This window comes from Alosa pseudoharengus, unplaced genomic scaffold (genome assembly GCF_046254945.1).
Source record: "Alosa pseudoharengus isolate Yale_2024_CS ecotype anadromous, Long Island Sound unplaced genomic scaffold, YU_APseudo_1.1 YU_APseudo_1.1_scf_9, whole genome shotgun sequence".
NCBI classification, from domain to species: Eukaryota; Metazoa; Chordata; class Actinopteri; order Clupeiformes; family Clupeidae; genus Alosa; species Alosa pseudoharengus.
The window spans coordinates 35,369,399-35,396,489 of NW_027468881.1; the positions used below are offsets into that span (position 1 = coordinate 35,369,399).

General features: G+C 43.3%; 3 protein-coding genes across 6 annotated transcripts; all 3 read right to left on the reverse strand.

Moving 5' to 3' along the window:
• Positions 1-744: 744 nt before the first annotated feature.
• On the reverse strand, positions 745-7,978 carry LOC143115320 (homeodomain-interacting protein kinase 1-like). Its single transcript, XM_076277291.1, has 11 exons — positions 7,936-7,978; positions 7,253-7,360; positions 4,749-4,990; positions 4,228-4,601; positions 3,904-4,027; positions 3,679-3,798; positions 3,506-3,586; positions 3,219-3,385; positions 2,653-2,892; positions 2,073-2,282; positions 745-1,204 (listed from the first exon to the last, which is right to left on the reverse strand). Exons 1-11 carry the CDS (start codon positions 7,976-7,978, stop codon positions 745-747), a joined length of 2,169 nt encoding a protein of 722 aa, XP_076133406.1.
• On the reverse strand, positions 6,361-21,531 carry LOC143115192 (homeodomain-interacting protein kinase 1-like). Of its 3 annotated transcripts, none has more exons than XM_076277133.1 (17): positions 20,829-21,531; positions 19,419-20,218; positions 18,813-19,186; positions 18,365-18,488; positions 18,138-18,257; positions 17,926-18,012; positions 17,386-17,567; positions 16,956-17,106; positions 14,714-14,918; positions 14,099-14,217; positions 13,261-13,398; positions 11,217-11,368; positions 10,875-11,036; positions 10,224-10,391; positions 9,880-10,070; positions 8,866-8,996; positions 6,361-8,533 (listed from the first exon to the last, which is right to left on the reverse strand). In XM_076277133.1, the coding sequence occupies exons 2-17, from the start codon at positions 20,214-20,216 to the stop codon at positions 8,060-8,062; spliced, it is 3,576 nt and encodes a 1,191-aa protein (XP_076133248.1). In that variant the 5' UTR covers positions 20,217-20,218; positions 20,829-21,531; the 3' UTR covers positions 6,361-8,059. The 3 variants fall into 3 exon arrangements, with proteins under 3 accessions (XP_076133248.1, XP_076133246.1, XP_076133249.1); XM_076277131.1 differs by having other exon boundaries at positions 11,217-11,371; XM_076277134.1 differs by lacking the exon at positions 13,261-13,398.
• A 118-nt stretch (positions 21,532-21,649) lies between these two features.
• On the reverse strand, positions 21,650-26,836 carry ube2j2 (ubiquitin-conjugating enzyme E2, J2 (UBC6 homolog, yeast)). 2 transcript variants are annotated; one of them, XM_076277135.1, is made up of 7 exons: positions 26,684-26,836; positions 25,481-25,611; positions 25,300-25,340; positions 24,319-24,421; positions 24,032-24,170; positions 23,679-23,759; positions 21,650-22,847 (listed from the first exon to the last, which is right to left on the reverse strand). In XM_076277135.1, exons 2-7 carry the CDS (start codon positions 25,609-25,611, stop codon positions 22,563-22,565), a joined length of 780 nt encoding a protein of 259 aa, XP_076133250.1. In that variant the 5' UTR covers positions 26,684-26,836; the 3' UTR covers positions 21,650-22,562. The 2 variants fall into 2 exon arrangements, with proteins under 2 accessions (XP_076133250.1, XP_076133251.1); XM_076277136.1 differs by lacking the exon at positions 26,684-26,836 and adding an exon at positions 26,195-26,340.
• Positions 26,837-27,091: the final 255 nt, after the last annotated feature.

The window sequence follows — 27,091 nt, forward strand, 5'->3', positions numbered from 1 at the left end:
GAAATGCATTTTGCCCTCAAATAGCATTGGGACACTGCAGTGCTATGACAGAACCAATGGTCATCTGGAAATGTGAATATGAGTATGAGTATAGGTCAGTGTGACCACCAGGGATGTGAGTTCATAGCCTACAGTAATTTCTCAAAATGTTTTCGGGATATCCTGGGGTGCGTTTCCCAAAAGCATAGTTAGCACTGCCTGTGCACTGACAAGAGAAGGCCTGAAGGGGCACAGGGTCATCACAGTGAACTACACAAGTGTTTCCCAAAACCATAGTTCTAACAAACGCTCACGTACAATGTGGTAAAGTTATGTAGCCTAGTTCAAACTACACTTCTCGACCTGTGGTAGAAGCATAGTAGAACGATAGTTCCAGGGATGTCAAAGACGTCACTGACGCCAGGTATTTGTGTGCAAATTAATGAATACAGTAGTACACTTCTAACCTACATACATCCACATTTTAAAATGCAGAACAATTCATCATTTAAAAGTCAATTTGCAGCCACGTGCATCACCACGTGCATCACCTTACGAGAAGACCAATATAATCTCAATAAAAACACTTAAAAATCAAAGTCTTGTGGCAAAAAATCAAACAAGAAAACTAATGATGTTCATAAAATTATATTGAGGATGGAATTCCAGTGGATATATCATGCTGTCCCAGCAGAATGAAGCAGCGTATGTGATGCTGTAATATTTGACCTCTGCCAAGACTCAAGCCGAGCGCTGCTGTTGTCATCACAGGCAGAGGAGCTGCTGGTTGGAGTTCTGGTGGTCGAGGCCGTGGACCATAGTGGAGCACCTGCATGTCTGCGCCTGCTGATGCTGGGGGAAGGAGGCGGGGGCATGGAGCTGGTCCTCTGCCTGTGTGACAGATGCCAGTATGGAGGATAGGTAGGCCCGATACGCTGAAGAAGACAAGTATGCAGAGACAGCACCACTCGAAGTCACAGGCAAGGAGAGCTGGTGAGAGAGTGAGCTGCCACTGCTGCTACCACTTCCAGAATGTTCCAGAGAGGATGCTGTTGCCTGATCAAACTGTTGTGCTATAGCAGAAGCTTGCTCTAAAGAGCTGGAGAGGCGAGAGGTGATCTCAACAAACACCGGCAGACGTCTAGACCTAGGAGGACTGCTGGTGCTGGAATCCTGGGAGTCATGATCAGTCACGTGGCTGAAGATGTCTCCCCTCTGGTCCACTCTGCTATACACAAAGACAAAGGGAACAGAGACATCATGTTAGCAATACTGTCACTGCATGTTGTTTGCACTGATTGTACTTTCTGCAGCCATGTCCCATTCATTTTTACATACAAAAAAATTATAAAATATATCAAAAATAAAATCAAATTCTCTAAAGGAGCAGGTAAGGGCATATAATAAGTAGTGTGAGGTACCTAGCTCGGCTCTCTAAAGGAGCAGGTAAGGGCATATAATAAGTAGTGTGAGGTACCTAGCTCGGCTCTCTAAAGGAGCAGGTAAGGGCATATAATAAGTAGTGTGAGGTACCTAGCTCGGCTCTCTAAAGGAGCAGGTAAGGGCATATAATAAGTAGTGTGAGGTACCTAGCTCGGCTCTCTAAAGGAGCAGGTAAGGGCATATAATAAGTAGTGTGAGGTACCTAGCTCGGCTCTCTAAAGGAGCAGGTAAGGGCATATGATAAGTAGTGTGAGGTACCTAGCTCGGCTCTCTAAAGGAGCAGGTAAGGGCATATAATAAGTAGTGTGAGGTACCTAGCTCGGCTCTCTAAAGGAGCAGGTAAGGGCATGTAATAAGTAGTGTGAGGTACCTAGCTCGGCTCTCTAAAGGAGCAGGTAAGGGCATGTAATAAGTAGTGTGAGGTACCTAGCTCGGCTCTCTAAAGGAGCAGGTAAGGGCATGTAATAAGTAGTGTGAGGTACCTAGCTCGGCTCTCTAAAGGAGCAGGTAAGGGCATGTAATAAGTAGTGTGAGGTACCTAGCTCGGCTCTCTAAAGGAGCAGGTAAGGGCATGTAATAAGTAGTGTGAGGTACCTAGCTCGGCTCTCTAAAGGAGCAGGTAAGGGCATGTAATAAGTAGTGTGAGGTACCTAGCTCGGCTGTCCGTTTTCCTCTTCTTGCACCTCCTGCTGTGATGGGGGCCCATGTTCAGGGCCCCTGAGATGGCAGAGGACTTGCGAGAAGTGATTTCTACAAACACCGGCAGCCGCTTGGATCTTGCAGGATTGCTGGTGAACGAGTTAGAGTCCAAGGAGTCATCGACTCTTACATGGCCAAAGATGTCTGCCCTCTGGTCCACACTGTTATGCACAAAGACAGAGAACCAGAGGAACCGAGACATCATGGCAGCAAGATTGTCATTACATCTTGTTTGCACTGGTGGTACTGCAGTCATGTCCCATATTATTATTATTTTTTATTATTATTTATTTATTATTTATTACTTTTTTTTAAAAGTATATTTTTTGGGCTTTTTATGCCTTTAATTAGATAGGAAAGTGGAGATTGACAGGAAGTGAGTGGGAGAGAGAGTCGGGGTGGGATCCGGAAAGGACCACGGGGCAGGTGCACCACTGCTGGGGCCCCATATTATTTTTAAGTGCCATAAAATCAAACTCTCCAAAGGAGCAGATGAGGGCAAAAAAGAGTAGTTTGAGTAGTTTGAGGTACCTAGCTCGGCTCTCCATCGTTCTCTTCTTGCAGCTGTTCTGCTGACCGCTGCCGTGATGGGTGCCCATGTTCAGGGCCACTGGGACGGCAGAGGCTTGTTCTGAAGAGGTGCCGAGGCGATGGGCCATCTGTGCGAACACAGGCAGGCGCTTGGACCTTGGAGGACGGCTGGGGAATGATTTAGAAACCTGGGAGTCATGGACATTTGCATGGCTGATGGTGTCGTCCCTGTGGTCCACACTGTTATGTAAAGAGCAGGCAAATACAGAGACATCATGGTACCAAGCTTGCTCCTAAAAAGTGTTGCACTGCTGCTTGCAAATGTCCATATTTGGAGAGCAGGTCAAAATGTCAAAGGTCAAAAGAGTGAAAACCAAAGTCCAAAACTCTGCAAGGATCATTTCACGAAGAATACAATTAAACTAATATCTAAAAATACAGATTAAACATTCATTCATTGGTAATCTCCATCTGTTAATACTGCAAAATCTGTAAAAAAGTGGACTGCTCAATGTGAGAAACAGTTGGAAAATGGAGTGGAAAAGAGATGGTGCCACAGGGCTTACTATGTGCTCTGGCCCAGATGTGCCAGGAAGGGGTGGCTGAGTGCCTGAAGGGGGGTGATCCTCTCGTCACCATCCAGGGTCAGCATTCCCTTCAAGAGGTCAACAAACTCATGCCGGTCCACCTTCTCATCCAGGAGGTCAGTCGCATCCAGACCGGCAATGTTGACCTGAACCAAGAGCACAGCACATAAGCACCTTCAGATCATTCCAACTGTATTTTACTTTCTACCATTAGATTTTTTTCTACATTTTTTTTTATGTCAAATGATTTGAGAAAATCTAATCACCATGTCATCCAGGGATTGGAATATAAACTTGCGGGTCTCTTTTGACTTGACTCCCATCTCAGCCTCAATTTCAGCTGGAGTCTAAAGACACATGAATCAAGTGTGAGATTACCAATGATACAGTAGGTACATGTGATTCATGTGTAGAATCTCACAAGTAGAGAATCACACACCTTGAGGCTCCAGAGAGGATAGGTGGAGTCAGGCCATCTGTTAAAATAGTTGCCCGTCTTCGAGCCTGCACTGAGCAAGTACTCGGGTGGAGGTCCCTGGGTCTCGGAGATGTACCGAACCTGTAACAGTCAGCAGATAACAAATATGGTAAACTTGAATAAAAGACAACATAAAGAAAACTTTAGTGTGTGGAAGAAACAACTTAAAACACCCAGAGTACTGACCTGGTCATATTCCGAATGTCCAGGATACAGAGGCCAGCCAAGAAAGAGTTCAGCTGCCACACATCCTAGTGACCACATGTCAATGGCCTCACAGAAGGGCAGCCCAAGGATAATCTCTGGAGAACTGCAACCACAAAAGGGCCATAATTACTGGGATGATCATGATAGGGTAGGACATGAGACCATGGTTAGCGTATTTCCCTCTTTCTTTCTTGCCCTGTCTTACTTTGAATCTTCACATTCTAATCTGAAAGCTTTCCTAAGCGTGTGTCAGGTTACAGCTTGACTTGGTTTCCTTTCAGCTCTCTGGCCAGCAGGACTCACCGGTAGAACCGCGACTGCAGGTAGCTGCAGCACACAGCCTCAGACACATGGGTGGCTGAGCCGAAGTCAATGACTTTAATGCGGCCGGGCTGGTGGACGGGGTCCACTAGCATGATGTTCTCCGGCTTGAGGTCTGTGTGGATTATGCCCAGGCTTTTGAGCTTGGTCAGGGCCTTGGCAACCTGTTGTAGTATATGCCTTACGCATGCAAGCCTGAGTGGACTAAAATTTCTGTCCTGCATGAAATCATAAAGGCTCTGCCCCAGCATCTCAAAAACCAAACAGATATGGGATTTGTGCTGGAACGACTCATACCAGCGGACACAGTTAAATCTGTCAGTGTCCTCCATGGAGAGCCTTTTCAGATTTCTGGCCTGTTAGGAAGAGAACAGCGCTGAATTGGAAACCAGATGGATAGATCAAATGAATAAAACTGAAATTGATGGTCTTCATGGTAAAAAATAAAATAAAAATGTGCCATTAGAAATATACCCTGAGGATGAGGATGCCATCATACATACCTCGATTTGTCCTTGCCGGATATAGTCAGGATGATTTTTTAGGATTTTTATGGCCACAATCTCGTTGGTGTCACGCTTTAGGCATTTGGCCACCTGACCAAAGGTGCCTTGACCAAGGAACTCTAACACATCATAGCTACTAGCCCTAGAGGTGAGGATTTCGTGCTGGACTAGCTGGTAGGTCCCACTACTCAACGTGGTGGTAGTGGAGTAGGTGATGGACTGTGCCGTGGTAGTAACTCCTTGTAAAATAGGATAACGAAAAAATAACAGGAAGTTATTAAATAAATCAACTGTTAGAACAAACATGTTTTACAGGTATGATTGATGTGGTGTTTGAATATTGCCATAGCACTAATGAAATCTAGCCTATGCCGTGAAACATGATTGATTTCTGTTTCCGCCATGGAAAAAATCAGACACAGAATAGACTAATATGAACTTCTGAGACACTAGGCCAAAAAATTGAGATATGTCGACATTTTAGAGATACCGAGTCAACATTTTTAAATAAAAGGCACAATTATGAGATGCAAAGCACTTTTCACACTGAAGCGATATGCCTTATCTAGCCTACCATTTCTCTGTCATATTAATATGTTTAGCCTTCCTAATTGGGTAGGTAGCCCTAGTTAATCAGTTCACACAAAGATTGGTTTACCTGAGGTAGCCCTACAGTCAAACTTACCATACGAATACCTGCGCCAATTAATTGCACTCCACCCATAGAAATCCTCTAACCGGTCCTTTGGACTGCTCTCATATCTGGAGTTCCACCATAGTCTCCCGGGATTAGATGGAGAGTAAGTGGCACTGGCAGTCCACGTAGGACATAACTCTGGAAGATACCCCGAATATTCCGCGGTATTCATGTCTTTATTCGGACTCAAGTTGATTACCAAAATCGCTCTGGTAGCCTACTAAACAGTGTGTATGCTAGTCAGAATTTACACAAATATTTAGTTGAAGTTACGATTTCAGTGGTATTTGCAATGGCCAGAACGTCACAATAATCCAACATTCTATTACATTATGACGTACTAAGGGACGCATGAACTTGTCCTGCCTCTTTCTCTCAGGCCTCATCTTATAATAACAGCCCACAACATATTTCTAGCACACGGCATTACTAAAAACTCATTTATGACAAGATCTCCACCAAATAAATAGCCTATGTTTTCTGTACTGCCACAGACAGTTAGTGACTCACATTGTCTTAGCAGGTTGAACGATGTTACCATTAGGTTTGGGATATCAAGTAGGCTAGAACACTTTTTTTGCCCTTGTTATGTCGTTAATGTCTGTCTTGGCAGTATCTGCTCATGCTTTTCATGGTAGCATTAACTTTGAAGTGGTACACTTATCCAATCTAAATTTAATCTATTCTTTACCTTTATGGTCATTAGACTTTGATGTTGACACTTAACAATTTATGGGGGAAAATAATCCTAATTGCGATGTTTCCGACATATAACATATCTCCCACCAGTTCATGTGATATGTATTTTCATATAAGATTAAAACCTGTGTAGGCCTAAAACAGTCACTGTGAGTATAGCCAGTATGAAATGGGATGGATTGAAAATGCTTCAAAACACAATTAGCAACAGTGGAAAACTAAAAAAATCATTTTTAATGTTCATAGATGTTAACAGACTACAGGTCATCGGCTGATTTTCTTGTGTTGCACACCACTGTCACTGCACATTGTAACTGAACGCTAAAAGCAACTGATTCACAAATCTCCACATTGCTCTTGGAAAGTGAAACGTGGCACAATCTTAAACTCAGTGACGGTCATACAATGTCAGTATAACTTGTGTTGGTCTTTCAACCTCATAACTGTACACAGTCTACCCTACTACAGTGTTTACTCACTGCACGGATGAACTGAAGGAAACACTTAATTGGTAGTACATGACTCTATGACTCTGTCCTCTATGATTCATTTTAGTGTGAGCTATCCAATCTGAAGTCTACAACACACATTGAACAAGTTCACATACAGTACAGCACCAGTCCACACAGCACAGTCCTTCAACAGTCAGTTTTCCCAATAAAGTTCCACTATTTTAGCCATCTGTAAAAGTACTGTGTGATTTTTCATGCCACCACCAACATGTGCATCAAATGATGCACAATAAAATCATTATCATAAATACGTCAAAGTAACATACCAATTAACAAAATGCATGATATTCACATTGAAATAGTTACAAATTAAACTCTAAAGTGAAATCAATGGCCAAGTGCACATGATACACATGATTAATACGGCGCAATATGATGTACAGATCAAAACAAACATTGAAGAAATAAACACAAAAATCATCAGGAAATATGCTTAGTGCAGTAAATACACAACTCTTACAGTATTAACCAGATAAGGTCATGATATAAAAAAATAAAAGTTACCCTCAAGTAATCACAGAGCCAACTTAGTTTTGTGAGAGAAACGGACATGATTTGCACAAGTCGCTCCGTTGTTCTGTGCTCTGCCTGACCACAGTCCTGCTCAGCGCTCAAGTCTGCCTGACCACAGTCCTGCTCAGCGCTCAAGTCTGCCTGACCACAGTCCTGCTCAGCGCTCAAGTCTGCAGTGCTGTTCACGGCTAATGGGAGCGATGGGTCACAAAGTTCACCACACAAGCACTTGATTGAAATCTGAAGGACACATTGGCTTTGTCAGTTGATAAATGAGCAGCACACAGAGGTTAACAGCACACTTAAAGGGGTGGTTCCCGATTTTGGACAAAGGACCTCATTTCCAAGTTAGCAAGTGTGATAGACATTTACATCGATAGTCTGGCGTTATAATTCATTTGCCTCGGGTGTACTGTGGAGAGGTTTTTAATGGCAGGTAACACATACTGATGACTTGCGCTAGCTTAGCACCTGCGAACTCTGCAACTAGAAGGACTGGAGGAAACGTATGGAAAGCGGTCTCCACTGATAAATTGGAAATGAGGTCCTATGTCCAAAATCCTGAACCACCCCTTTAAGCTAAATCAAAATAAAAAGTTAGGATTAAATCAATTGCAGAGGAAAAATCAAAACAAGAAAACCAATAGAATGATTCTCATAAAATCATATTTAGGAGGAAATTCTAGCTAAAATGTCCCAGTGTCCCTACAGTGTACGCCAGAATGAAGCAGACCATGTGTTGGTGAAACATCTGACATCTGACGTTTGCCACATCTCTTCAGCCGCTGTCTGCTGTCCCGTCTCATCACAGGTAGGGGTACTGATGGTGACTGCTGCCCCGTCTCATCACAGGTAGGGGTACTGATGGTGACTGCTGCCCCGTCTCATCACAGGTAGGGGTACTGATGGTGACTGAGCTTCCTCTGGTTCAGGTGGTAGGGGCCATGGGCCGTGCTGGAGCGTCTGTAGGCCTGGGCGTGCTGCTGCTGCTGCTGCTGGTACTGCGCCGCCTCCTGAGCCATGAGGCCCAGACTGTTGTTCTTCTGCAGGAGGCTGAGGGAGGCCGAGAACGGCCCCGCGGCTGCAGCGGAGGCGCGGGTGTGGCGGCCGGAAGAGGACGAGGCCGCGGCGTGGAGCTGGTCCACGGCCTGCGAGACGGAGGCGAGCGCGGTGGACGCCGGGTAGGCGTAGAGGCTGGACGCCGAGCTAAAGAGCGAGGCCTCGTGGAGCCGGTAGGCTGAGGAGGACGAGCTGATGGCGGCACTGCTGGTAGGCGGGAAGGAGGGCTGCTGTCGGAGTGAGCTGCTGCTGCTGCTGCCATTCTCAGAGCATTCCTGAGAGGACATGGTTGCCTGCTGGACCTATCAGAGGACACAGCACAGGCTGTTATCAACTCTAGAGTAAATGCATTTCTTTATTGATTGGATATGTGGCATTTGTGTTGATGCCACTGTAATGTAATTGTGTGTTGCATCAGGGACCTGAAGGAATTACATTTAATTCTACTATATACACACACATTTCAGATGATTTGACAGTTAGAATACATGACTTGAAGAGGCTATAGAAAAACTGGACTGTGATGGAATATGTGGATAGATGATAGATAGATAGATAGATAAATATATAGATAGATAGATACATGTATACATACATACATAAACAGAGAGATAGATGAGGAGAGCGGTGATACCTGACTCAGGTTGAGGGGTTGGGTTCGGCTGGGTGCTCTTCTTTGGTGACGCTCACTGCTAGAGGCTCCAGATCTGTTGGACTGTGCTGCGGTACCTTTCTTAGCCCTGCCTGAGGTGTCAGTAGTTGGATCTAAGGAGGAGCACAACAACAAGTGTTACAGAACCTGAGTAGGAACAATGTACAATAAAGACTACAAATCAACATTATCCAAATTGTTCTTTTTAATAATTATCTCCTGTAGTTAACACTAGAACAGGAAAAACCTGGAATGGCAGCTTGTGAAGAACAATAAGCAGTGCCATCGGCCATGACCTGCACCTTTACAAGACACTCTGTGATGTGGTATAAGTACAGTATATAAGTATAAGTATATACTGGTATACTGTTTTGATCCTGTGAGGGAAATCTGGTCTCTGCATTCATCCCAATCCGTGAATTAGTGAAACACACTCAGCACACAGTGAACACACAGTGAGGTGAAGCACACCTAGGGGCAGCAGTGGCCTACTGGTTAGCGCTTCGGACTTGTAACCGGAGGGTTGCCGGTTCGAACCCCGAGCAGTAGGCACGGCTGAAGTGCCCTTGAGCAAGGCATCTAACCCCTCACTACTCCCTGAGTGCCGCTGTTGTTGCAGGCAGCTCACTGCGCCGGGATTAGTGTGTGCTTCACTTCACTGTGTGCTGAGTGTGTTTCACTAATTCACGGATTGGGATAAATGCAGAGATCAAATTTCCCTCACGGGATCAAAAGAGTATATATACTTATACTTACTTTATACACACACTAATCATACACACAGTGAGCTGCCTGCAACAACAGCGGCGCTCGGGGAGCAGTGAGGGGTTAGGTGCCTTGCTCAAGGGCACTTCAGCCGTGCCTACTGGTCGGGGTTCGAACCGGCAACCCTCCGGTTACAGGTCCGAAGCGCTAACCAGTAGGCCACGGCTGCCCTGGTCTAGTGCCCAGTGAAGCAGGAGCACACAGGGCCAACATGGCCGCCATGCCACTGACCCTGCCTCATGCTCTCCCCAGGCTGGGTCTTCACAGACGGCATGACGACGGCCGTGGACTTGGAGAGGTGAGAGGAGCTCTCCGCAAAGCTGGGCAGACGCTTGGGACTCAGGGGACTGCAGGTGGACGAGTCAGAGTCTTGGGAGTCATGGACAGTCACACAGCTGATGACATTGGCCCTCTGGTCCACACTATTGTGTACAGAGATAAAATACAGGGAAAATGAGATGTGATGGAAGATAGCTTGTGACTAAACATGTGCATTGGTGGGACGTTGGAATCCCATGCTATCAGCCTTGTGTGTGTGTGCCACAGTAGGAATACCCTGCGTGTGTGTGCGCTACCTTGCCGGGGGGAACTTTCTGTCATCCTCATCCTCGGTGTCGCTGTGGATGGTGATGATGCTGACAGCTGGGCTAGGAGTATCAGAGATGATGATTGGTTGAGACTGGTCCCCATTGAATCCAGGGTTGTGAGCGAGAGTAGCAGCAGGCTGTAGAGAGGAGACTGGCCTGGGTAGAGTAAGACACAAGAGTGTGCCATCAGATATTATGATGCCTTATGATATTGATATTGATACCATCAGTGGTTAGTACCATGTGTCCCTGCTTTATAGCTCCATTCATATTTATACTTATTATAATAGAAACCTTTTGAACAGACTGTATCCACTTCCATGTTGTACAACCAATGCTTTGAATACTGGCTTGCGGTATGTATCCTTGCTTGTGTAATGCTGCATGTATGATAATATGTTTCCTTTTGACAGATGAACAGCATGTATTAATTTACTAATAATTTACGATTCATTTTCCATGGCATCATCATTGACGTGCTAGTTCTAGGATATTAAAACCCTTGTTTAAATGTGTGATTGAGATTTTGTTAAAATGTCTGTTCTCTCATTCAGAGCAGCATCTTTCTCTTTTATTACATCTCTATGTACATTGCGGTGAGGTTCTCTTGACAGATGCAGTATATAACAGCCATGTTACCTGGCTCGGCTCTCGGTGCGTCTGGCCTTGCTCCTCTTGCCTCCGCTCTGCTGAACTCTGCTGTGAGAGGTCCCCATGTTTAGGTTTTGTGCCCCGGTCTGGGTCACGTGACGCCCTCCAGCTTCCTGCTGGCTGCTATCAAAGTGACCACCATGACGGTTCCTGTCAGCATACACCACCACCAGATTAAACTGACTGACTACTCAGAGCAGCCTGGAGCAAAGCAGCAACAATAACTATATTTAACAGTATTTCAGAGCTGCTAATGGAGGAATGGAGGGCACAGTGCACTGCATGACTCCTGATGAGACTCAGTGTCTTCACCTTAGCATCCAAACTCACCTCCAACTGCCACTCTGCTGTCCCCCATCTGAGAACATTGGGCCCATAGAAGAATCACCAACCACTTGCTGACCAGAGCTATGGACAGCCATGCCTGGCATCTGCTGCCAAGCAGAGGGGATAAGAATCTGCTGTGTGCTTGCTGGCCAGGTCTGCTAAATAAATGGGCAAGCACACCGACACACACACACGGATACCCACCCACACACACACCAGGGCAACATACAAACAGTCAGACACTCAACTGAACTATTACAAACTGAAAAGCACTGTCAAAACAAAAAGCTGATGCTTGATTTTATCAGAGGTAGGGCATATTCCCACATAATTCCACTTCAACAGTGAAGTCACAACTTCTCATAAAGATCCTGATGCTTTTCTGCTAAATGTGAGTACAGATGTTAAAGCAGACTGGGCTTGCTCCAAAGGAACAACTACACAGAGTCAAGACAGGCAGCATGCAATCAGAGACAATCCAGTTCTATCTGTCAAACAGAGCTCATTACAGCAGTTTCTTCTTTTAGACAGAGCCTAACCAATCATAGAGGTAAAAACTGTTCTGTTGTATGTCTAAAACGCGTGGAGAGGATGGACAATGACTGTCCTGGCCTCTGTTCCTTTGGACCTGTGCAGAGAAAGGACTTGGTTACTGCTGGGTAAGGGACAGGACAAGAGAAGGTTTAATGGCAGAGTGATTGGGACACCTCTCTCCAGCTGCTGCGTCTCTACAAATCAGAGAATTCAACCTTAATTTCTACAAGCAATGAAGAAGCCAAGCAGCCATGCCCTACAAGCATCCAGACGAAACAATCCAAGACTTTGACAGTTGCTTGAAATGATGTAAGTAAAGAGATAAAGAGCAACATTAACCTGAAAGCCAAAACATTAAGTTGTTAGCTCACAATAAAAACACATTGGGTGAGATTATATGACAGAGGGAAGGAAGGTCTTTCTTTCGCAACATTCTTTCATGACAGCAGAGCTGGAGTTTTGATTTCATGTGGTCTTAGTTCTGAGATCATCATATCGATGACCTAAGGACATACACCTTTGTTCCCCATTTCACAACAATAGATCATTATTGAAGTTAATCAATTCAACTGTATTTGTTTAGATTGTTTAACACAGTTAACACCATCCAAAGTAATTACGCACATAAGTGACAGTGCCAAGGAAATCTCCCAATATTAAAGGAGAATTCCGGTGTGATATTGACCTAAAGTGTGTTGAAACATGATACCGAGTGTGAACGTATGTCTCATAGCTCACCTCAGTTTGTCCCCTGCACTCAGAAATCTGGCGCTAGTTAGCATTTATTTGCATGGCTAGGCCGATGCCCGAGGCACCACAACGAAACCCTGTTTGTAGCATTGGCTAACTAGTGCCAGATTTCTGAGTGCAGGGGACAAACTGAGGTGAGCTATGAGACATATGTTCACACTCTGTATCATGTTTCAAGACACTTTAGGTCAAAATCACAATTTTCCTTTATTTATAAATTATCCTTTAAGTGGATTTGAGCAGACCTCATGTCAAAATTCACCTGCTTACACAAAAATGTAGGTTCACTTTTAAGTTGATCACAAATCAGTGTGATTTTCTTGCTAATTTATAAGAGCTTTATCCATCTTAGCTGAGGCCTAATCTCCAACTCTACCTGACAGGACATCAAGCCATCAAATTATGCATTCTACTGACAAAGACCTGGGAACAGGAACTGAGCTCGTCTTCAGCACCTTTGAGCACAGTGCAGAGTGAGTGACCGAGTCAAAAGCTGTCGAAGCATCTGAAAACTGGAATTTGAGCCACTGCAGATTTAAACAGTTCAGCCTTGGGTTGTCCAGGTATCATTCTGCTTTGAGAGCTCACACCTCCGCTCAGGGAGTAGGTAGGAGGGGAGGGGGGGGGCAGGTAACGCATATATGGACCACGGCAAGCAGAAGCGCAGGCCCAGAGAAGCACATGCACCCCATGCTCTGCAGACTCCTGGAACTGGAGGGGGAGGAAGGGAGGTAGCAGAGGGTTGGCCGCGGGTGTGTTTTACCAGCATAGTGGCCCTCTGCTCCAGGCTGCCGGGCCAGCCGGCCTCGCGTTCCAGCGCAAGAGGGACCGCCGGATAGAGGGGGCCCATCCCTGCCATGGGCGGCTGCAGTGTAGCTATCATCAGTGGGTTACAGAAGCCCTGAGAGAGAGGAGGAGCAGGAGGAGTGTTGGGGAACAGGAGGGGGGAGGAGGGGGATGGTGTGGGTTAGACAGGGCTGGGCCAGAGGAGAGAGAGGTGCAGTCACGTCCCCCTTCACCACAACTGGTTTGCAATGGGGAAAGAAGAGGCTGGTTACACAGTAAGAGGTGAGTTTCAGGTAAAATCCAGTTGTACGGATGAAAAGCAAAACACAATACAGTGGTATAAATACGCATAAACATTTACCATGCTATGACACGCTCTGTTCAGGTCACAAGACGTTGCCCTGACCAGAGGCTAGTAACATTTTGCTGGAGAAAATTCTCCATTCATTTAAACATTTTACTTCAGCAACTCTGAGGCCGTCCATGACAGCTTTCAGGCAGCACATCACCCACCTTTACTGTTGCTAGTGTGTGCTAGATCCAGCAAACCCAAAAAGCAATACAATTCAAAAAACAAAAAACAAAAAAACCCAAGCACATGGACATCAGTGATCACTTACCTGACACAAACTCTCCCCACTCACCACAACAAACATCTCAAATGAGCAGAATTAAGATGGGGGAAATAAAGAGCACTAGGGAGGGAGGCGTGTTGAGGATAAGTTATAACATGAATATAACACAGAGAAGTTCACATATGGTATTAAAGATGCCACACACAGGCAGACAGGCAGCAGACCCCAACATGACCCTACCGGTGTGAGCACTCCCGGCTGAATATGCAGCGGCTGAGAGGCCTGGTTCTGGGACACCAAGGGAACAGAGTTGTCCATCCTCACTGGGTAGCCAGTGTGCTTACTAGATGTTTGAAGCCCTAAGCACAAAAAGGAAAAGGACAATGAGCTAACTCATTATGTATATTATCTCTCTTGAGATGTGTTTCCTACCATCTGATACGGTGTTCGGTGGGGACAAAAAATGCTGTAATGATATTACTCGTCCAGTCTTCCAAAGCATAACTACCCTTTACTTCCTACTTGGAAGTTCCAAGTGAGATTGCTAAAGAGAGAGGCCATGAGAGGTCAACCATGATTGTAACTGGTAACAAATAAGTTGTTCCTACTAAATAATGCTCTTCTTTGTTTCTATTCTGTGAAAATTAATTATTTATACTCAAATTAAGTAATTTACAAACAAACATTACCGGACCCTTTTCCAGATGCTTGAAAAAATGCAGACCGTTTTCTATCAAGGGTAAATACTGTGACATTATTGACTCAGGAGTAGACCTGTGTGTCCCAACCCTAATAGCTGTAGCACTAGAGACTAACAACAGCAGATTTTCTGTGCTGGTCAGCGTCTAGTCTCACCCTGGATGGTCGGGGGACAGACAATGAGGGTCTGCTGGAAGGACTCATTCTGGGGGCACAGCTGTGTGGGGCGCGCCTGCAGGGGAACGCTCTGTTGAGCCAGGCCTGGGATGTTGATGGTGGCCTGCTGGTACAAGCCTGGCTGGTAGTTCAGCAGAGGCATGTTACTGCTCAGAGACAGAGACTGTCCACCTGTGGAGGCCATCTGAAGACAACAAACCCCTCACACTAGTCAGTCAATGTAATACCTGGTTAATACATCTGTAATATTCTAATATTTACGTAATATTGTAATACATCTGTAATATTGTAATACATCTTTAGTATTGTAATACATCTGTAATACATCTGTAGTATTGTAATACATCTGTAATAGTGTAATACATCTGTAATTTTGTAATACAGCTGTAATATTGTAATACATCTGTAGTATTATAATACATCTGTAGTATTATAATACATCTGTAGTATTGTAATACATCTGTAATAGTGCAATACATCTGTAGTATTATAATACAGCTGTAATAGTGCACTACATCTGTAATATTGTAATACATCTGTAATTTTGTAATACAGCTGTAATATTGTAATACTGTAGCATCCGCCATATAAATGGCCATATTATAATATAAGACAAGTCTTATTTATTTTTGTAAAACATAACAGATTTGTTAACTGTTTCTTCATGTGGAATAGGCCTAACTTTCTTACTATAAAAGTGCCTTTTCTTTATAATGTACTATTTAAAAACCTGGCCAGGTAGTATTGAGCTCTATAAGCTCTGTTTCTCTCTAACCATCTTTATAGTTGGCTAGCTATCTTGATGACTATGGGCGTAAGTCAGTGATCCAGGGCGAGTATAGTCAAACAGACGATAGGGTCTAGAACTGTCACTCACCCTTCCACGCTCACTCTCATCCACTTTTCCTGTTCTGGCCCTATGGCTGCGCTCTCGGAGAATCACATGTTGCGTTTTAAATGGGACGCGGAAAGAAAGCCAAAAGGAGGAATGAATGAATGGACAGGGGTAGAAGGCGATCGGCGCTTCTGATAACCTCCTTTAGCCTACTTTTCAGACTGGGATTATCCTCTTCTTTACGCCCGACATAAGGAATAATTGACTGTTTTTTCCGCGTATCCTGGAGATGATTTCGAGGTGAGATCTATCCTTTTCCTATTTTTGTGCTTGCGTTTCAAAGACTGTCTTGACACCCTCGGATTTATGGATTATTATTGCCGTGGATTACTTTCATTTTTTTGGACTGATTGACATTGAAAATACAGAGGTTTTTCAGTTACCTTTTTTCGCTCTGTTTAATGGACTGAAACAGCGCTGCGCGTTTCTTCTCCTTTTTTGTTGTGCCGCGTCGGCGGTGTTTAGACAATTATAAACTCTGGCCTATGGGCCTATCTCTCTCTCTCTTTCACGTTCTCACCCTCACCAAAGCACTTCAATAAATCTAAGCATGCTAGAGATTATCACTGAATGTGCGTTTTTATGAACCGATGACATTAAATTGGTGACAACTCGAGCTGAGCTTGTTACAATACATCTGTAATATTGTAATACATCTTTAGTATTGTAATACATCTGTAATACATCTGTAGTATTGTAATACATCTGTAATAGTGTAATACATCTGTAATTTTGTAATACAGCTGTAATATTGTAATACATCTGTAGTATTATAATACATCTGTAGTATTGTAATACATCTGTAGTATTATAATACATCTGTAGTATTGTAATACATCTGTAATAGTGCAATACATCTGTAGTATTATAATACATCTGTAATATTGTAATACATCTGTAATATTATAATACATCTGTAATATTGTAATACATCTGTATTATTATAATACAGCTGTAATAGTGCAATACATCTGTAATATTGTAATACATCTGTAATTTTGTAATACAGCTGTAATATTGTAATACATCTGTAATAGTGTAATACATCTGTAATATTGTAGTACATCTGTAATATTGTAATACAGCTGTAATATTGTAATACAGCTGTAATATTGTAATACAGTGTAATAGTGTAATACATCTGTAATAGTGTAATGCATCTGTAATATGTTCAGTTCAGGGCCCTTCTCCATATGCCTCATGAGCTCTGAGGTGTGTGTACCTGGTTGTGCTGATTGAGTTGGCTGCTGAAGGTAACTGTGAGGTGTGTGTACCTGGTTGTGCTGATTGAGTTGGCTGCTGAAGGTAACTGTGAGGTGTGTGTACCTGGTTGTGCTGATTGAGTTGGCTGCTGAAGGTAACTGTGAGGTTTGTGGCAGCACTGGGTGTGTTGTTGGAGGCAAACAGATTCTTCCCGTTGTCAAAGGCACTGCACCGTCTCTTACAGATCTCCATGTTTTGAAAACAGGACTTTACGCTGCAAGAGATCAAGATGTGAAAACTGATCATGGGTACCATGAAGACTGCCACACTGTCACCACATAAGTAATGCGTACACCTGCAGTATAGGTCACCCTTCATGTTCACACCTTGCCTTGTAATGGGCAGCCTTGCAGTAATAGCAGTCTGCTTATTGCTTTCTCTGAGAAATGTACAAATTGAAAATCCTTAAAAATAATTGGTGATGTCCTTCTCTGTCTATAGGCCTGAAAGACTGTTGACAGACAGGACTAGACAGAGGCCTGTGGGAGCTTACTGTGAGCTATGAGGGAAGTGGAGCAGGTGGGTCATGGTCACAAAGGGATGGTTCAGCGTCTTCATGGGTGTGATCCTCTTATCGGCGTCCAGAGTGAGCATCTTTTTCAGCAGGTCAATGAACTCTCGCCGGTCTGCCTTCTCTGCCAAGATGTCAGTCCCATCCAGACTAGTCATGTTGACCTAAGCAAAGAGCACAGCATCCAGACTAGTCATGTTGACCTAAGCAAAGAGCACAGCATCCAGACTAGTCATGTTGACCTAAGCAAAGAGCACAGCATCCAGACTAGTCATGTTGACCTAAGCAAAGAGCACAGCATCCAGACTAGTCATGTTGACCTAAGCAAAAAGCACAGCATCTAAACTAGTCATGTTGACCTAAGCAAAGAGCACAGCATCTAGCCGAAGGCATCAATTAGCTCTGAGAACTCATCAGGACTGTCAGCTCAGTCTGGACATCTTCTCAATTAAATCCATTTGGATCTTTTCACATTAAATTACTTGATTGATGTAGCAGCTAATGAGAAAAAAGTCTAATCACCTGCATCATGTCATCCAGGCAGTTGAAGATGTATTTACGAGCTTCCTTGGATTTGATTCCCATCTCAGCCTCATGTTCAGCTGGTGTCTAAATACACAAGAGTCGAGTGTGAGATTTCTGGGAACAGACAGCTGTGAACAGGTGTGTTCTGGGAACAGAGGTGTGAAGCAACAATAAAACACAGCGAGAGTAACACATGGCACAGCACGCACCTTGAGCCTCCAGAGAGGATAACTGGAGTCTGGTCCTCTGTTGAAAAAGCGACTAGTCTTGGTGCCTGCGCTCAGCAAGTACTCAGCTGGAAGGCCTTGGGTCTGGGAAATGTAGCGAATCTATAGCAGTGTGGAGAAAAAACAAATCACATTCACCAGTGAACGCTCAGACAGCAAATTCAATTAAAAAAGCCTTAATCGTTGAGTGGTCCATCCAAAATACTGACCTGGTCATATTCCGAAGCTCCAGGATAGAGAGGCCAACCCAGAAAAAGTTCAGCAATCACACATCCGAGTGACCACATGTCAATGGCCTCACAGAAGGGCAGCCCGAGGATAATCTCTGGAGCACTGCAACCACAAAAATACCATTTTCATTAGGATGATGATGTAAGACATCTAACTCTAATTAGCACTGCCATTCATCCAAGTATGTAATATTCAAGTAATATAGGTAATTTTAGCACTGCATTGTCATCTGATAAAATGCAGCAGAGCACGGCAACTATAAAAAGACCATGTATGTAACCACATAATATCCTCTCTCCCTTCCTTGCCATGTCTTACTTTGAAGCTTTACATTCTTATCTGATAGCATTTGCAATAATGGGTACGTGCATCAGGTTAGTGTGAAACGTGGGGTATTTCGTTCTCATTCTGACCGGTAATACTCACCGGTAGTATCGCGACTGCAAATAAGTAGAGCACACAGCCTTGGACACGTGACTGGCCGAGCCGAAGTCGATGACCTTGACACGGTACGGCTGGCGGATGGGGTCCACCAGCATGATGTTCTCGGGCTTGAGGTCGGCGTGGATGAGGCCCAGGCTCTTGAGCTTCATGAGGGCAGTGGCCACCTGCTGCAGCACGGGCCGGATGCACTTGAGCATCAGGGGGCTGAACTTGCTGTGCTTGAGAAAGTCATAGAGGTTCTGCTCGAGCATCTCAAACACCAGGCAGGTGTGGTTCTTGTGCTGGAAGCACTCGTACGAGCGCACAAAGTTGAACTCGTCCGCGTTCTCTGTGCTGAGTCGGCTCAGAATGCTCACCTGACAGGGGGAGGACAGGAGAGGACTATGGATCAAAAGGACAAGACAGATGAAGAATGACACAAATAGGTTTTATGGTGAAGAAATGCCTTAGAAATACGCTATTTACAATCAAACAAGCAAATGCCCCGATGACCACAAAGCCTAGGCTGACAGGGATTTAGGACTTTGTACTAATCCTATTCTTATTTACATAGACAATATTGACAATCTGTTATTTATCTATTCACACCTCAATTTGTCCTTGCCGGGCATAAGACGGGTGGTTCTTTAGGATTTTGATGGCCACAATCTCATTGGTGCCACGTTTCCAGCACTTTGCCACCTGCCCAAATGTGCCTCGGCCGAGAAACTCGAGCACCTCGTAACTGTTGGACACCGAGCAGAGGATTTCATGTTGGACTAGCTGGTAGTCCCCCTCGCTGTGGGAGTTGCTGCTCTTGGTGGTGGAGGTGGAGTGGGCAATGGACTGGGCTGTGGTGGTGCCTCCTCCTGCTGCACCTGCCCTGCCAGCCACACGGTTGGAGAGCACCGGAGCTGAGAGCTCCTCCAGGATCTGCACACTGTCACTGCTGTCCACCTCTTCGCTCTTGCGCTTGCGGCTGTACGGCTTTTGGTAGCCAGCCTCGCCCTGCCGGTTGGTAGAAGAGGCCACATCTTTGGTATGATGGCTCGCGGATGACGAGGAAGATGAGGATGAGGATGAGGAGGGACCCCCGGGAAGACTGCCTGTGCTGTCTGCTGCGCGGACCACCGCCTGCTCCCGGGAGGTGCCACTCCCCGCCGTTAGTGGGAAGACCAGGTTGGAGGCGGTTAGATTCTGGTGGTTGTAGTTGCTGGAGTTGAAGCCGGAGGCAGCTGGGCTTGAGGAGGATGTGTTAGCTTGGCTTGGGCTCTGCAGATAGAAGCTGTTCTCTGCTGACTGGGTGTTTACATCCCATCCACAGGTCTCCACCTTCATCCGCTTGGAGCGGCTGTAGCCACTAGATGACACTGACGGGGAGGAAAATGCCTGAGGCTGGGATGACATACCTAAGAGTAAAAAGTAGCACAAGCCAACATATCAACATTTAACTGCAGTTATACTAATTGTCAAATTAAAAGCCCTACCAATGATATAACAATGCTGTATGACAAAGTTAGAATATGATTCACAGAGATGTTCTGAATTCTTGCATGTTAACAATGTCTGAAGCAGGTCACGAATGCAGCTAGCAATTTGGAATTTGCACACACATACAAGGTTTACATGCACCTCTGGAGTCTAGACACCGTCGATGCATGGCCGTCCAACGGTGCATACCTGCACAGAAGCATGGCTACAACTAATGCACTAATGCACATCTTTCTACACCACCATGCAGCGCTGAAAAATACACCCTTCTGTCGTAATATGGCGAGCACATAGTAGCCTAGGACGGACCTTGTTGCTGGTCAATACTAGGCTAGAAAATAACCGAAAAACAGCATTGTCCATCTACCAAACTGGCTTTTAATGTGATTGCAGAAGACCATATTTAGGAGAAATACACAAACAGGTTAACGGTAACCCACGAACAGGACAACCCAATATCTCCAAAAAGAATGCCACATTGTAGATCACTGAAAGGCATTAAAAATTGAGATTAGCTAAAATTGTTACCTGTTATTTGCTCAGTTCATCTCGTCCGATTTGACACTTCCCCTCTCTTTTCCTGCTAGGCCCTCATCGTTTCTCCATGGCCAGCTCATTTAAAAACCAAATATCGGTAAGGTGCGGTAAGACAGCATAATTAAAATACAGCGAACGGCATAACAAAGCTGCATCACTTTAGCCAGAATATTGCATATGTAACTTTAGCGTATTTTCATTCTGCAGTGTAAACAACCAGACCCCAGCATCCAACAGGAACCAACATCTCATCTCACCACGATGAGGGTGAGAGTTCGTTCGCTCGGCTGTAATATATCGTGTAAAGGCGCACTAGCTTTATCAGAATAGCGGTTTTGTCATTTCGACTACATTGCAAAGAACACAATTATTTTGATAGACAGATATTACGTCATATTATGATTATACAAAAATAGCAACGGTGGAATTTATCAAACGTGAGTACTTAATCTAACTGGATCAACCATGGCTACTTGACATTACTCGGAAACTGCTGTTGAGCCATTCAAGACAGCTGAGCTGGCCAAAATTGGGACTAATATCTGGAAGACAAGATTTTAACCTACCATGTCAGACGTTCCCAAATATGCCTACTGTTGTGCATTATCAGTCATTTAAACTTGAGCAATAATCAATTGAAAATCAGGCTTTTTTTGAATGACGACTAGAAAATGAACAGCTAGTGAGGGACTGTTTCAAAGATATTCATTCTTGCCAGCATTTCAGCTCTGGTGTATCTAGGAAGACCCTTGTTTTTGTAAGACTGTAATACTGTTGAAAAGGAGAAGATATTTCAGCAAATGACATGCATATTTATGACAAGAATAATATGAATATTTATTTCTAAACCAAGGTGGAATATTGCACAAAGGTTATAAACTGAAGAAAAAAGATACATTTGTGGAAATATCCTAAAACCAACAGCATTAAAACAGATTGCCCAAAGATAGCAACACGTGTTAGTGTTGGATTGGTTTCTAAAGTGAGTTCACATTTGCTGTGTTTTGATTTGGCTTCTTTTTTGTAGAAAATGGACCTCATTTAATATTGAACAACACAATGTTTTAGAACTGCTTTGCCACAGGTCATCCTAGCATTGTTACCATAAGCAAATCACTCTAGTACTTTAATCATGTTCCACTTCCATCAAAACATGGACATCAAATCTGGAACACATTTAATTACATAATCACAATTACAAAAATGCAATTTACAATAGAGCAAATGTTCAGGAATGGCTCCCTAAGTAATTTTGCAATGATTATCTATTTGACTCTTACAGTCCATCCATCCCTCAACAAAAGAAAAGCTGTGGGGAGAAAATCAACTGTGGAATGGTTTGAACCACAAATCGGGTGTCCAACAACTTTTGTGAATCAGATGGCAACACTCTTTTTTTATACATGGGCTACACTGGCAGACTGGTTGGGCATCGTAATTATTTTCCTATAACGGGGCAAAACTTTCCCAGATGCCATTTCATTATGAACATGACCCTGCAGACCAAGGCAGTTCCACCGTTTTTGATTTCACTGCATTCCTCAAGCCTCTGACCACCTGGTTGTTGTCCCACTTGACATCAGTGTTGGCTCATGACTGCAGACACTAAAAATCTTAACAGAACAAAAAGGACACAGGTAACCCTACTGCTTCTGATAGTGAGGGCAAGCACAGTTCACTTTCTGCTATCTGTGATTTAGTTCTTCTTAGCCAACTAAGCCAAGTTCATTCCTGTGCAATACTCCTTAGGACATATTTTACAGTATAGGCAAAGGCAGCAAAGCCCACGATGACAAACAGGTTTGCCAGGGCTCCTCCGAGCAGTCCATGATTGCGGTTGACCTGCTGCAGGTCAGGAAGATTGGCAGGTCCTGGGTGGGCGTGGCCATTGAAGGGCGGTTGTCCGTTCTGGCCATGGTGGGCATCACCATCTGGCACAACATCTGGGAGGGGTAACGCCTGGGCATGAGACCTCAACTCGTCCTGAAGTCGCTGCTTTTGCTTGATTTCCTGTACAGGCAAAAGGTAAAAGCCACATTTAAGTCTATATTTTAACTAGGGCTGTCCGATTCTGGATGAAAATCACAATTTTCTTGCTTAGAATTGAAATCACGATTCTCTACCTTAAATGCAACACCTTCATGAATCTAACACTGAGCATAAAAAGGATTTCACATAGATGTGAATTGAGATTGCGATTTTAATGAGCAGCCTTATTTTTAATCTTCAATTCTATGGGGACATTTTTTTACTTTAAAAAGGTACACTATGCAAGATTTTCACCTTAATATAACCTTTACGAAGCCAATTTGATGCTAAACAAACTTGTAATAGGCGAATCGTTCGCATAGACGTAGCGAGTCACTACCGAGAAAACCAGCCATGGAACTTCAAGAATGGCGGCCGACAAATCACACAACAATCAGGAAACATGATCTTGTCAGTAGACATAGCTCTTTGGAGATAGTTTTTGTCTGTTGTTAATCCTTCACCTCCACAACAAAAGTATTTTCATTGTGTACAGAGGTGATAAGTTATGAGAAGTTTGCTATTTACAACAGCAAGGTAAAATAAATATAAATATATTGCAAGTCTAGAGGTAGCTCTACAGTCGCAAACAATACCTAAACCTACATAGTGTACCTTTAAAGAGTGACATTTCACTCCAGAGTTTTAGGCACTACCCCTTGGCTCTGTACTTGTTTGTTTGCACTCTAATGGTATCCAGCCATGGATGGCACTTATGGACACTGTTTATGAATACTTGATATGGTTTACTACTGGTAATAACACAGAACGTTTGTTATAAGATGGAGAGAGTTTAAAAAACCTGATACTTACATCAACAACATCTGGAAACAGTTCACAGAAGATCTTGTCTTTAATATTAAAAGATAGGCTCTGAGAGGCAAGCTGTCTTTTCTGTTGAAATATAATATGTCAATATATTCATTACAAAGGACTACTTATTGTTTAAATTCACATTTCAGACATTTCACTATTTTACCAAAATTCCAATTTAATGATCCAGGACAAACACTTGACATTCACTACACTACACCACTACACATTCAAAATAATTTAACTTATATATCAATCATCATCAATCAGACAAAGTGTACCTGGCCATCAAAGGGCTCTGTAACATCACCTGCAAAACACTAAAAAGTAGAACGTGCCCACATCATACTCACAGTAAAATCTGAGGTTTCTATGCTGCCAAGAGTTGGCCCTTTTTCTACCATGAAACTAAGGAGCCCTGTCAGGATGGTGGAAACAGACCACGCGGGATTCCATGTATCAGGATGGAAATCTGTGATGGAAAGACATAATCTAGAAGAGAAGCAGTATGTATTTAGATACATATACACATTCTGCACACTCATTTGAAAGTGTTGTAAAAACTCTCTTTGAATGTGTTTATGTCAAGCCCATTGTTGCTCTCTAAACATCAACATTAGCTTGAATGTATTCAACTTACCTTGTATTACATTTAAATCTCCCATTGGGAGTTATCATGTATATACTTGGTGGTTTGAAGGGAAATTCTCTGGGGAAAATTAGTTTTCCATGGTAATAACCACCTTAAAAAAGATCAAACATAATTTAAATAAGTGTCTGGAAAACTAGCCTATGTAGAGTGGCAAAGTTTGGGCACCCCAAGTTCGGTGACTAAAATACAATCTGATCTCTAAAAGGCAAAATATTTTTTGTACAATTTTAGAGTGAAGTAGGAAAGGAACACTTGCAAAGGTTTTGGCACCCCATTTGAGCTTTCTCTGATATAAGGTCTCTGATATTAACAATCTGCTTCAGGCTAAGGCTCCACAAGCACCTCTGAGGAGCTGCCTAGTACACTGAAAATAAACACAACTGATGGCCACAAAGCAGGAGAAGGCTTTAAGAAGACAGCAAAGCATTTTCTAGTAGTCTGTTTCTTAATGTGTAATCTAATTAGGAAATGTCCATTAACATGACGGGAGAAAGTCAATTTGATGTCTGAATGACAAAGAAAACTTCCATGAGAACTGGTCGTAGGACTGATAGAAATCTAAATCAAAACTCCACGTTTGACTTGAGCCCTCAGAAGAAAACATTTCCTGCTTCCTAACCACACAAGTCAGCCTCAAAAGGTAAATCTAAAGGAACATATAAACAAGCCCAATGTACTTTGGAGTAAATCCTTTGAACTGATTGAGATGCAGAACTTTAGGCCACAATGATCAGAAGTGTGTTTTGGGGGAAAAGGGTGCCTCACATTCCCCTACATTTAAAATGTTAAAGAAATGGGCTATCTTTACCATTATGCCTTTTGTGAAATCAGGTCATCTTTTACACACTTAGCTATTCACAGTAACAAGAATTATTATTATTATGATCTGGGGTGCCAAAACTTTGTATGCCACTGCAGGCTTAATAGCTACAAGGAAACAAAATAGAAAAGTTGATCAAAAGAATTCACCTTCATATGGAGTTTTTTCTGGCCCTCGTACAAGATAATGCCTTGGAAAAGCAAGAGAAACTGATAAGCGAAGGTTTTACTTTAACTGAATTTGTGATTAGCAGATATACATTTTCATTAATAAATTCATTTTTATGCACAGACTGTGTATAAGCATAACTTGATGGCACTGAATCCATACCATTCCAATATATTTGAAGGGAGAGGCTCTGCACAGATGTAGGGTACAGGGTCTTTCTTTATTCGAAGGTAGTCCTGTTTTAATCGTTGTGTTGCTGTTGTTGGTGCCCTCTTGTTAATGTTGTTGCTCATCTAAATTGGCATAATTGAGGAATATACATTAAAAGCAGAACATTAGCAGCTAACCGTTTCCTTGTATCAACAACTGTCTGTAGATCTTTGAGTGGTTACATACATTAAATCTGATGATGCTTGTCTATAGGAAAGAAGGGTGACATCTTAATCAACAAACAATTAATATTTTGTCTACAAATATAGCTTAAGCCTTTGTGTAACTATATTATGCAAACAAGCTGAGGATACCATCAAGGGGTGCACAACTTTACAACCCCAATGAAGAAATGTTGCTCTGAAATTATTCATTGAGCTACAACTTTATGCTTTCCACGTGAAAAGCAATACAGGAGTTCCTCATACCATGGTGTTCGAGTACACATCATGGAGTTGACACGCTGCCCTAAATCATCCCCTTCAAATTTACAAACTATCGTTGGTGCCTGGCTAAAGTAGTAACCCAGTGCGGATTAACTTACATTGAACGTTAGTACTGTAGCAAAACAAATTACTACCATTAACGGAATCAGATACCAGTTCACTACGTCAGCTGAGCTTGTACACAATCTACATAATAATAACAAACAAATATACAAACTACCTCTGCTTGAACCCGATACACGTATGCAGTCACCAGACAATGTGTGCTCACGTTGGCATCAGGATCTTGCTTAACGTTAGTTGTTAGCGAAACACAGCCCTGTTGTTCCTCTCTACCCAGTAACTTAACTACCCCCTAAGGCCTAACTTCAGTGGCTAGCTATGCTTGGTAATCTCACGCTACAGAGTGATTAAATCGAGGAGTCAATAGCTGCTAATAGAAAGACCACCGCAAGTTACCATTGTTTCTTCCAAGTAAGGTTAACACAATGCAGTCAAGACATCACGTTACATTTTCAAGACAAGTAAGTGCTACAGCGTGACAGCTGTGCAAATGGCCAAGCTAATGATCCTAGCATATTTTAAAAGCCGTCTACTAGCATACATTTGACTGCTGGATAGCTAGCTAGTCAGCTATGCTAGAAATGGTAGCTAATATCCAAACTTAGTGCAAGCAAAAGGAACAGCAAGACACATGCAAAATAGTTACCTCTTTGCACCACTCTATGATATATAAGTAGGGCGGGCTGAAGCAACGTTTATTCTTCGTTCACAAAAAGAACAACAACTTATTTAAGAAAACTTGACAATTTAACTAAGACAAATTCGTTGAGATAAAATTGTCTCCAGTTCCCCATTCTAACATGGCTACCAAACAATACGGAAATGAGGGAATCATCAGACTGGCCAATCATCATGTCACATTCTAGCCCTTCCCCACATGCTGTGGGCCTAAATGTGTGTAATAACAGAGAGGGTAATACAGACCATCAGCAATGGTAAATAACGCAGTACAAATACTGAAGTAGCCTACTGCACAGGTACTTCACTGGAGTATTTATTTTTCTAACAACTTTTTACTTCACTCCCCTACATTTTCACAGAAATATAGGCCTAC